General features: G+C 41.4%; 1 protein-coding gene across 1 annotated transcript in view; it reads left to right on the top strand.

Moving 5' to 3' along the window:
* The window catches only part of LOC137999736 (uncharacterized), a 12,502-nt gene extending 2,179 nt beyond the window's left edge, over positions 1–10,323 (top strand). Inside the window, 6 exon segments of the mRNA XM_068845613.1 lie at positions 1,180–2,345; positions 2,463–3,071; positions 3,251–3,279; positions 5,326–6,420; positions 6,898–8,295; positions 8,904–10,323. Of these exon segments, the coding sequence (XP_068701714.1) occupies positions 1,180–2,345; positions 2,463–3,071; positions 3,251–3,279; positions 5,326–6,420; positions 6,898–8,295; positions 8,904–10,177 (5,571 nt within the window). The 3' untranslated portion in view covers positions 10,178–10,323.
* Positions 10,324–12,500: the final 2,177 nt, after the last annotated feature.

A 12,500-nucleotide genomic window follows, 5' to 3' on the forward strand; every position in this document is an offset into this window, starting at 1 on the left:
GGAATCGAATCCAGGCCACATTGGTGGGAGGCGAGTGCTCTCACCACTGTGCCATCCCTGCACCCAAAAAGGCAGCATTTTACGCTGTCTAATGCCAGACGATTTTACTCATCATTGGGGAACCCCCAGAAGTCAATGGGTTAAAACATTGAAGAAAGGTTTGAATAAAACAGGAAATGCAAAAGGAAGCAGGAATGGGTAAAATTAAAGAAGATTAAAATGGATTGCTAGCGGTGTTTTGAAAACTGTTCAGCCTAACAGTTTTTCAAAGTTTTGCTCTGTTGTTTGTCACTTTAACCATGTATGCTCTACATACTTTGATTTGTGTTGTTTTGAAAGGAATTATTTCTATGCCAATTGACAATTAGGCCCTTAATAACCCACCTGGGACAAACTGGTGGAAGGCATAGGGCCGTAACCACCGATGTCACTCAGTTTACCATACGAATGTTGAAAACTGCATTTCCAGACATCTACAATCCTGGTCAAAAGACTTTGGGACACTTGTCAAATTTGGCCCAAAAGTATCTAGAGAATCTTAACTGTACATGCTTCCATCGTAACTATATGAGCATTATGCATGCTCTTCTTTTGCTGCCTTTTTTGCGTCCCCCTCTTCCCCGCAGACAATGTTGAAACATTCATGCAATAGATGAACTACTCTTGACTTCAGACACCATGAAAAATCAACATTGTAATGGGGGGAGGGGGGGGGGGGGGGAGGGGAAGCGGAAATTGTCCCAACAGTCAGGCCAGGATTGTAGATTTGAAAAATTCCCATGGGTCTAGATCTGGGAGCAGGCAAGCAGACCCCTAGAGAAAAGGGAACATGTTTTCAGGGTAACAAAAAACAAGATGATTGTGGAGTTTGATGGCTAAACAGCTCTCCATTTTTTAAGAAACAGAGAAAATTGTGGCACCTTTGAGAAACAGGCCCCTTGTCGATGGTCACAGCTCAATTGCTTAATAATAACTTACATTATTATTATCAACATTGTTGTTATCATCATCAATTTCTCATCAAGTGTATGTAGCATGTACTCGATATTTCACCGTGACTGTCATTATAGTATTTGTCTCAATTTCATGCTCCCCTGAATCTCAGTCATTGTCTGACATACAGTTTAACCTTGCCAATATATTAATATGCCACTTATTTCCTGTACTTCAACATTTCAGGTTTCAGAGAGTGCAGACAGGTTTCTATCAAACTGGCTCGCATATAACAGTGACAAGAAACAACTTTATGGTGTCCCAAGTGAGAAGGATAAAGGAACATACATTCTTTTGGTTGTCGCCTTTATGGGAGAAGGAAATGCCAGAGTTCATATTTGTGGGTCAAGGTCATTTTCCATCAAGGTTGTACCTGTTAGAGAACAACTTCCAGTGTCAGTTTACATTAGTACTGGAGCTACTGGTGACGATGATGAGCCTGTGTCACGCTCCCTTTGAGTCCCTGGTGCACAAGTTGTTCAAGGAACTGCAGTATTGAATGCCGATGTCGAGAGTTTGAATGGTCACGAAAGAATGACAATGATTCTTAAGATGGCTGAGCATCTTAGCATGCCCTCAGACAGAGTAAGTTTCTTCTCTGGACATGCATCTCATCCAATCGTTGATCAGCTTGATAGTCCAGCAGTGATTGCAGCCGGTGCAGGGGATGGAAGATTTGCCAAGGGGTCTAGAAGTTTGCTGACATGGCTCATAGGGTGTGGTGCTATCAAGCTTAGTGATTTACCACTCTCTAAGCTTGATGCAGATGCCCAAGATGGAACCATCAGTACCCTACTTGGTGTCCCTGTTGTTGGATGGCATGTTATATCTGGGGCCCAGAGAAAACGAGCAAGACGTAGAATTAGAAGAGACGTTATGGGTGTAACTGCTACACCTACCCCAATGCCATCTAGTTCTCCACCCTCAACGAGGTCAAGTGTGTCTACTTTTGTAATTATATCACCGACGACAATACTGACGTCTGTATCAAGTGACAGTTCAACAATCCTGTTGTCTGCTACGAATGTGTCAAGTTTGGCAGTGAACACAACAAGTGTTAGTTCATCTGCCATCAATATAAAGTCAAGGGTGTCAACTCAGCCACTAAGCACAACAAAAATTCTGTTATCAAGTGCTGTAAACATTAGCAGATCAATGGAACGTTTAACCTTGGCATCTTCATTCTCCACCCCATCACTAACTATAACTACAACTAAAAGTGTCTCTTCCTCTATTATCTCCAGTTTATCTCTTTCGACAACAAGTATAATGAACAGGTCAGTCACTCAAGTTTCACCAAGTCAAACACTTGTGTCGCAAGTTTCAGCAGTCTCTTTATTGAACAGTACAAGGTTGGTAACTTCTTCCATGTTCCCCACGAGTTATTCATCTCAGACTTTACCTCCCTCAGTCTCACAAATGAACAGCTCAGAAGTGTCAAGGACATTTTCGTTTTTTGTGTCTTTCAGTGTGCCAATTGCACCTGTTTCATCTTTTAGTGTCTTGTCAAGTGGTTCCCCAAATCTCACCACACTTCAGTTTACATTGGAAACAACCAGCACACCACAGTTAAATTTATCAACAACAATGTTGTCCTCATCGCCAAGTTTGTTAACTACCTTTGCTATCAACTCATCTGTTCTCACAACTGGATTCTTGAATAACATTAGCACAAGTATGAGAAAGTTGGAATCACTAAATCCATTTTCAAGCTTTTTGACTCTATCTGAGACAACAGTAAAGGGGAATACATCCTCCATATTTGGTGAAATGGAGACCACAGCTGTTCGTAACAGAACAACAAGAAAACTAACACCAAGACATACAAGTACTGTTCCAATGATGAGCAGTGTTGTTACCAACGCAAGTTCTTTTGTTGCCTCATCATTTCACAGTTCAACCACAATGTTGTCAAGCTCTTTCTTCTGGTTGTCAAGCCCTACTTTGCCAGTGTCTGCAACTGCATCAGTTGTTGAAAACCTCACGAGTTCTTCCATGCAGCCCAATTTTTCATCAACAGCTGTTGCCGTTTCGTCTTTGACTGCTTCACCCATTGTTACAAGTTTGAACTTTAGAAGGTGAGAGGAATAACTTTTGTGACAGACAGTTTAATCTTAAGCTGAAGATCCTTGTGGATAGGTACAGTAATACTAATAATTCACACATCTTGTACTAAACTTCATTGCTTCAAATGCTGAATAATATTCTTATGCTATGATTCACAATTAACTGAGCTGTTGTTGTTGTTGTTTTCTAGCATGGAAACATCTGTTAACACAAGTTTTGGTAAGTTTCAATGTGATAGTGTGTTTGTGCAAAAAGGTTTTAATTAATAAAATTATTGAAAATAATAAGCATATACTTTGGTGATTGCAGTTTCCCTAATTTATACCGCACCCACTACGAACCCTAAGTTGCGTAGAATTTTATTACTTTTTCTAATTCTAAGAGGTTGGATTATTGGTGTAGAGGCTAAAAGTCTTAGAAAAATTAGAAATGGCACATTTAAAACAATAAAGAAATCCCATCTTCATGCTTGATGCACCTAAGATACCTTTAAAACTTGAAAAAAAAAATGTTAAAACTGTAAAAATTCTGTATGTCACTCATGAAGCCGCTTTAGTACACGTCAAGCTTCTGTTCAAACTCACTTATCCCAGAGTTAATTTTCCTGCCTTGGGTCCTTATAAATAAGATGAGTTCTTATCAGCCAAATAAAGTTAAAAGATCGAGACAGTATATCAAACTTAAGTAGTTTAAAAAATAGAGTTACGGTAACTGGATCATTTCTACTCAAATATTTCCCCTATCTTGTTATAAATGAAGCATTTGGTATTAAGTAGTATATTGTCAACAACATTATTGATTTAAATATTAATAATATGTTAATTAATGAGTTAATTTATTAAAAACTGAGTTGACTAGATCATTTCTCTTAATGAAAATACATTTCACTTCTTTTGATATAATCTAACGCATTCAATCTTATGTTATAAACTTACAAGTTCAATTGTAACTCTTTTTTCCTGTCCTGCTTAAACCTGCTATCAGGTCTGGAACGACATGCAAAAACAAGGAATGTCACTGTGGGATCTCGCAATCTTTAAAGGGAGTGCTTGCTCCAAGTCTGAAGATAAAGTTGCTGTTCTTTACAGCAAAACCTTCCTGTTACTTTCTTCTACTCATTAACTTGCTGACAAATTTATAATCATGAATTCTTTTCTTTCCATTTCCTTTCATCATTCTGTGTATAATTGTCGCATGAAACGTTCAGAATTACGATCTGATTTAATCATTACTGTTATTAAAATTTAAGTCTGGGTCTTGAATAGTGAATTTATAAGTTACATGTATTCATTAACCTTTAAAGCAGAATAGCATTGAACCATGTCTGAATGTGAATCTGGTAACAAGGTGAACCTAACATCATTTTGGAGTTTAACAAAATTCTGGTTCCTTTTTCATCTTTTTCAACCTTTTCCTCCAGGTACTAATCGTAAAAAGTATTTATGAACTTAAGAGACGTCTTCCGAATAATTCCGAATAATTCCGCATAAAGCTCATTTCTGTGAGAAATTTAATTGCTTTCAGCTATAAACAAAAAACACTTACTGAGGGCACATTTTGAAGAGATGCTTGCGAATTGCTTTTAACTTAATGATCAACATGTTTTAACTTCCAATTTTTGTAGCCTCACTTCATTTAGTCTTCATTCAGGGTCTTTCTGCAGGTACCGGAAAGCACTGTTGTTTTGGTCACTTGGGATGAGTCTTTATTTGGAGTTGTTTTTTTTGTCTTTGTATCTTTCGTTTTACCTAATTTCTGCTCCGGTACCTGCAGAAGCTGCCTGATTTCATACTATAGTATACTTGTGGTAGCTTCACTTACTTTCATATCCGCAGTTCAATATAAGATTCATTTCACATAATTATCATTTCATTCGTAAATTTAGGTAGCGTTGTTTTTTATGAACGTCTAGTAGTGTATCTAAACGGAGCTGAAAGTGATGGTGGGGATTATCATACCGGCATTGACGAATGAGACAACGCATGGAACAGCACTAGACGAAGTTTTTCGTCGCCCTGGCATGAATACAGCGTGGCAGGAATGGTGTTCAAAATGTTTTGCTCAAAGATTGCACTACATGTAACACCTCTGCCAAAAGTTTGCCTCTCGTCTAAGTATTTTCTCCTTGGAAAGGACATCGTAAAACCTTCTCAAGAGACCAGCTGCCCGTCTGCATGCTCCAAAACTGCGTGGATAATGTTGTCGAAATTCATTTTTAAAATTTTTATTTATTGATTATTTTTGTTTTACGCTTACCATCCACAGTTCTGGTGAATTCAACGTCTGAAATCAGTAGGTCATTGTCGCCCTCTCTTAGGCCGACTGGGAACGGAACATTTTCTACTACCCCGACTGAAGTTGGCATATCGAGTGAGACTATTAATGGTAGCGCAGTTGTGATTTCAAATTCACCTTCATTGTCCATACCTTCGTTTGCGAGCTTCGCTGCACTTTCCTCGTTTCGTTCAGAATTTACAGGCTCAAGGACGTCGGATTCATCTGTCTTTGTTACAAGTTCACTTTTTGGTGGGAATTCCACCACTGTTCCAAGAACACTTGGAAGTTCGTCAAGCGTTGTGACAACGCCTTCAAACTTGTCAGTTCATTCCATAACAACACGAAAACTTTTCACATTTTTTTCGACACCAGCTGGAAAGTCCTCGACCTTGGTTCCCAGCTCCAGTACATCCTTTCCAACTACTTCACCGTCTGTTGCTGTGTCGCCGTTCAGCAAACAAATTTTACCCTTATCTACCATTTTGTTGCGGGATTCAAGCAGTTTGTTTGAAGCCTCCGCCTCAGTTGTAGAAAGCAGTGTGAATGCAACAAGTTTTGTGGCTTCATCAACAGTTGTCAGTCGAGGAACCGTTCGCTTTGAAAACAAGTCATCTATTGTCACTTCGACCCTAGCACTTCAAAGTCTGAGGACTGCAACGAGATCGATTACAGTTTTGTCCGGGACAAGTTTGCAAATCCTAACCACTATTCAACCAACAAGTAGAATCTTCGCTTCGAGTTTGAGTGTCTTTGGTGGGAGATCATCTCCTCTCCTCAGTTCCAGATTTGGAATTAATAGCAGTGCCGCAGTGCCAACTTCTGTTTCAGAAACACTGACCACTTCAAGGTCAACACCAATCTTTGTCACTGTTACACCGAGCAGCTTATCCACCCAAAATGTGTCAACCTTAACGAGTTTTACTGGACTTGCTTCCGCAATTTTTACCTTAACGCCTGTTTTTACAAGAAGCTCACCCACGACGGCCATATACAGCAGTTTTGTTGATGTTTCTGGCAGGATACCTAAAGGCTCTTCCCTGTTAAGTACCACAGTCACCCCAGCAAACAAGACCTCTTCATTTGGTAAGATTTCAATTTGTTCGCGCCACCAAAGCACCGTAACTTGGCACGCTATAACTTTAAACACCCAGTAAACTATCTGTATGCGTCGCTTCGCAAAAACTTTTCTTCGCTTTGATCTCTCGAAACTTCAAAAGTCTTTGTTTCAACGTACTTTATTTGTGTGGAGTTGGACTTATGGGTTGTCACGCAGTGTACTTGACTGGTCACGCATACATGGTGATCTTGTTCTGCTGTCTTTTCTGATCCTCTTTTTTCATTTCTTTTATATTTCTGATCATACGCTAATAACAGTGTGTTTTCACTTTAGCTAACGCTCTCGCCTATTCTTGAAAGAATGTGCATGCCAAAGGTTTAAAAAACATTGAAAATTTTGTGATGATATGGTCTAGCTGTAAAATTGTTCGAACGAATCTCAATTTCGAAGCAGATGTTCCTCGTGACATTTTGTTGTAACTACGAATATTTCTTCTCCTCAAGGTTTTCTCACTGTCAGGTCACGTGAACTCGTGGCGCATAGCAGCACCTTCATGGAAACGGACTTCTCTCTTGTGTCAAATGGATCGAGGATAACAATGGTCATGCAATCATCGTCTTTGTCTCAGAAACGGAGCACCATTTTCACGTCTAGTCACGCTTTATCTGTCACGCCCGTGGTCACCGGAGAAAGTAGCACTGTTCTAGTCACGCGCAGTTTTGTACAAAGTTCTGTCAGCAAAGAAACAACAAAAGCTCAAGCTTATGGTTCAACCGTCACAAGCTTGTTAGTAACAGTGCCGCAGTCTACAATACTCATGCAAACCAAGAGCTTACTTCAAAATAAGAGTTTATCAGGAGGCAGTGTCACGCCGGAAGTATCCAGCAGAGAAATTTTGACCCGTTTGACCCTGCAATCATCGAGAGTTGAATCGACAGAAGTGACATCATCACTGGAAATCAGCACGACATCTGGTGTGATTTCAAAGAGGTCCATTAGCGTGACGTCTCGGGTCTCAAGTATGACTTTAAGCCAACCGTCGAATGTCGAGTCAGTTCTTTCGAAGCCCCTCTCGGTCGGTTCTGCAATAGTTACGAAGAGTCCAAAAACCCTGACGTCGTCACCAAGTCAGACATTAACCGTGGCAGCAAGCGTGACATCTTTAGCTTCAACGCCAATATTGACATCCAGTGTAATAGGAAGCGTGACTCCTACATTCCAGAGCACTGTCACGCTATTCTCTTTCGATCCGTCGTCAAACACCTTCACCTTTTTAACCACGAGTTTCAAATCAAGGGCATTCTTTTTGAGGACATCCGCTGTGATTTCAAGTAGGGGCATTAGCGTCACGTCTCAGATCTCAAGTGTGACTTTGAGCCTACATACGAATGTCGATTCATTTCTTTCAAAACCACTCTCTGCCAGTTCTGCAATAGTTACAAAAAGTCCAAAAACCCATACATTGACCGTGACATCAAGGGTAACAGCAAGTGTGACATCTTTGACATCAACACCAGTGGTGACATCCAGTGTAGAAGGAAGCGTGACACCCACATTCCATAGCATTGTCACGCCATTCTCCTTCCGTCCGTCGTCGGACACCTCTCCCAAAACGGTGTCATTAACAATGTCAGTTCAGCCAAGTTTATTGACATCTCGAAGGCGGTTGTCTGGTTCCAGACGTTGGCCAGGAGTGACAAGAGTTTACTCATCGCGACGCAGTCAAATTACCTCCACAAGGGTCATACATGGCTCCTCTCTCTCAGTTCTAACGTTGTCTTCAATAAAAACGAGTTCGTTGTTTTCGTCCTTTGGGAAATCATCTGAAGTGTCGGTCAAGCCTACAAGTATTATTAGCCGCATTTCGACTCGCGTCTCGAGTGCGGATTCCTTTGTTTCAAGTAAGTTTAACATTGTAAGCAGTTCTTTTAGATCTCCCACTAGCTCTCCTCACGTCCGGCACGTTCAAGAGCTAATCTCCACTTTCGCACTCGCGCGTCATTGTCACGCTCTCTTAACTTCACGATTCTGCAAAGTCACGCAATCTCTTATCCTCCTCAAAGTTCTCTTCGCTTTTTCCTCTCTATTTTGCTTTCTACTTTCTTTTATTGCTTATTCAAGTTTTGCTTCTTCATCCTTCATGGAAGGTAAGTCTTCATTTTCCTTAAACTATTGTCATATTTCTTATTTTCTTCCACTTTTTACTTCTTGTATCTCTCAAGTACTTTCCATAGTTTCGTGGAAAATTTTGAGGTACTTATTGCCCTTTTTACGTTCTTACGATACTAAAAATTCTCGAAATGTGTTTTTAGCTACAAAATATTATCCTGTAAATTCTGTTTTAGAATCCTTCTTAAACTGCGGTTTTAGCTACAGCTATTGCAAAATAATGCCGACGTCACTTACTTTGTGATGTTTGATTCAGCAACAGTTTCTCAAACTGTGGTTTTTAACTGCAAAATATCATTCCAAACATTCCCTGTACACTTTTCTTTTTATTCCATTCTAGGTATGTTTCAAAGTTCCCCTAGTATTCTGCCTTCATCCAATTCGACTCCGATGCTAACGCCAACCGTGTCTGTCGTGACACTCAGCGTCATGCCATCTTCAAGCATCATTAGACCAACCACAGCGCCTCCGAACTCTCCCCCGCAACTTTACAACGACATGGGGCGGATAAGTGTCACCGCGGGTAAAGCCCTAATTTTTGCAATACCCGTCGACACTTTCTACGACAGCGAAGACCAAGCGAACACTCGGGGTCTGTCCCTTTCAATAATCTTTGCATCAGGGGCAAGCATTCCGTCGGACTTCTGGCTACAATTCGACAACATAACCCAGACCATATATGGCCTTCCTTTGAGCGCGCATGTTCCTTCTGGAGTAACGGGCGAGACTTTCATATTGCAGGCTCAGGATAGCCAAGGTGCCTTGGCGTTTGACGCTTTTGAAGTTTTTGTGGTTCCTTCCGAAAAACCGGTTGTGCAGGAATTGAAAATTAGAGTCGCAAATGACTTTCTCTCTTTTAGTCGCAACGTGAGTCAGCGTCTTCTGTTGCTTGAGAAAATTGCTGCTTATTTTGGCGACTTGGACAGATCAGTTGTAAGGGTATTAGAATTTGCACCGGGCTCCGTAATTATGACTTGGACAAACGACTCGCTTCCGACAGACAATTGCGACGAGAAAAAGCTTGAATACGTCGCAAACAGAATATTTATCAATGGCGAAATCAGAGAGGAATTCAAAGATGCTTTGGAAGGTTTTCCGGTTGAAAGTGGCAGCCAAAGGAGACTGGGAGTCTGCAATGAGTCCGAAGTTGACGGCGGAGCGACAATTATTCCCGCACAACAAACTCACGATCAGGAAAGCGATTTGTGGTACAAGCACGTTCTAGTCGGTCTTCTTGTCGTTGTTTTGGTAGTTGTTTTTGTAGTTCTTCTGATTTGGTACTGCAGACGACGAAGACCAAGACCATTCAATGAAAAACGAACGTTCAAGAAGCGAAAACCGATTATCCTTGGACAGGAGATCGAACTTAAGCCGATACCTGGAAAACCGCTTGTCTTGCCTAATGATGACCCTAGTAAACCACCATCTTACATGTCGGAGACATCATTTGATCAACCAGTATCTTCTGACGACGACGACGACGACGACGAAGTGGATTATGGGAAGAGAAGCCCTTTAGTTCGATACGAGCCACCCCCACCGTCTCACGCTGCACCTGCTGATGATCCTCGAACCAGTCCCCCGCCAGCTTACGTGATGCCTCCAATGTATTGATGTCCGTAGACATTGAGCCACCTAAGCTAAAATAGTTTCTTTTACAATAATGTTACTATTCAATATTTTTCCATTTGCCGCGTAAGGCTGCTGTTACACGCTGAAACTTTAGCTGAAATATATAGGCAAAGGCACTGCGAGACATCTTTCAGCAAGCGTTGCTCTGTGTAACATGGTCGGTTTCGAGAAACTTTGTTGAAGTTCGGTTGTGTGACAAGTTTCGGGAAAAGTAGAACCGCTTTCTACTTCTGCAACGATCGCAGTGGTGACAAAAGCAAGAGTTTCACCGTGTAACACCACTTCATGAAACTGGTGTCACTCGATCTTGTTACGCTACGCCGCCTATGCCAATCAGAAACCCCAACTTACGCGCAAAGGCCATGGAACTTAGTATCGACTTGTTTTGCGGGAATCTAGTAACAACATTTCCAGTTTACACGGTGCAGCGCTTTCAGAAAGTTTCAGCAAAACGTTTCACCGTGTTACACCGGCTTAAGTCGTTCGTGACCCAGCGAGTAAAGGCCTTGGAAAATGGATTTACAGTAACAAAATTCTGCCGCAGCGACAATGATTTTCAAGAAATTAACCGTCTCACACAAGGCGATTTGTTGCGGCGACTTGTCCCCGCGACCTGTCGCAGCGACTTATCGCCTAGTGTGTTCCGGCCTTTAAGGAAAAATCATTGTCGCTGCGGCAGAATTTTGTCGCTGCGATCAGTCGCACGAATTCAAACCAGTTTGAATTCGTGCGACTTATCGCAGCGACAAAATTAGCGAAAGCAGCGTTGTCGCATCGTGTGTACACTTCCGGCAACAAGTCGCTGCGACAAAATATAAATGAACCAATGAGAGAGCGTCATATGGTCAGCCATATTGAATTAGAAAACCAGTTCACATTCCCCCTCATGCGAGATCACTGCGTGTGCACCGAACAGGCGTCGTGTCGCAGCGACTTGTTTTGCAAGTAGTACACATGGAGCAACTTGTCGCAGAGACCTGTCGCTGCGACTTATCGCCTAGTGTGTCCCGGCCTTAAAGCTCCCTAGTTTCAGCAAGGAAAACGGCAACGAAAACTTCGCTCCAAAATGTAACTAACTTAGCGCTATCGTCGGTATTTCGCGATTATTCCGTCTTGTTCACGTTGTATAATACTGGCGAAACATCCTGGAACTGAATGTGTACGAACGGTTTTAAAGTAAAAATAGAAAATGATTGGTTCATTGTTATATGCTCACGTTGTCGTCAAAACCTACAATTTGGTGATTTCACGTTGTTGTTGTTTTGTGGAGTATGGCAAAGACAGATTTTACGACGGCGACGGCAACAGCAACGGCGCAAAACAGTGATATCATTGGTTAAAATAGCATAAATAATCATGCTGCAAGTGCGGCACGGATTTTAGGACGGATTCTTGCGGTACTCTGCATAAGGATGACGTGCACTTTCCAAATTTGAGGTTTTGATTACAACGTGAGCATGCAGCAGAGAAACTTTCATTCTCTATTTTCACTTTGTAACTGCTCGTACCAATTTATTTTTAGGATACTTCGCCCAAATTGTAAGAAGTGAACGAGATAGAATAACAGCGAAAGAATTATGACAAAACAAAGTGATATTTCGAGGTGACGTTTTCGTTGAAGTCGCCGTCGTAGATCTTAAGGTCCCTTTTGTTTTAACTCCCTACTAGTAGATCTTAAGTCCCTAGTAGTAAATTTACGTTACTGTAATCGCTTCGTGACTATTTCAACGTTTTTAATATGACAAGGGTGAGGTATTTCCTCAAAGATGACACCAGTCAGAACGGCACTCCATTTCAGGAGAGAAAATGAAAATGTGCTAACGTTCTTCATAAAACCAAAAACTTGGCTATTTCACGTTTTTGCTTTGCTGACGACGGCAAAGAAATGGACAAAAGTGAAAAGCGCACGTGCAGGGCGTGCAAAGCTATTGTTTTTACCCACTAAATATGCAAATTCGTGACGTTCTCGTTGCCGTCGCCGTTGTCGTTGCTTAAGCTCCCTAGTATTGGAGTACCAATACCGACCGACGTACCGACGTGTATTTAGCCACCTCATTTCGAGTCTAGCCGACACTTTCAGAGAAGCCTGCGTGTCAACCAGAATTTTATGCCCATTTACACTACAGAAAAAACTTTGTCTGGACCTTTTAAAAACTAGGTACGGACCATAGGCGGCTACCCCTTTTTGCTGGTCGAGAGCTCTGTTGTGTCCGCTACAACTCCAAATTAAAAATCGGCAGTGTAAATAGAATACCAGGAACGGGGACTTAAGGCCAATTTTATGATGAGCCAAACCAAATTGTTG

Source organism: Montipora foliosa, chromosome 4 (genome assembly GCF_036669935.1).
Source record: "Montipora foliosa isolate CH-2021 chromosome 4, ASM3666993v2, whole genome shotgun sequence".
NCBI lineage: Eukaryota > Metazoa > Cnidaria > Anthozoa > Scleractinia > Acroporidae > Montipora > Montipora foliosa.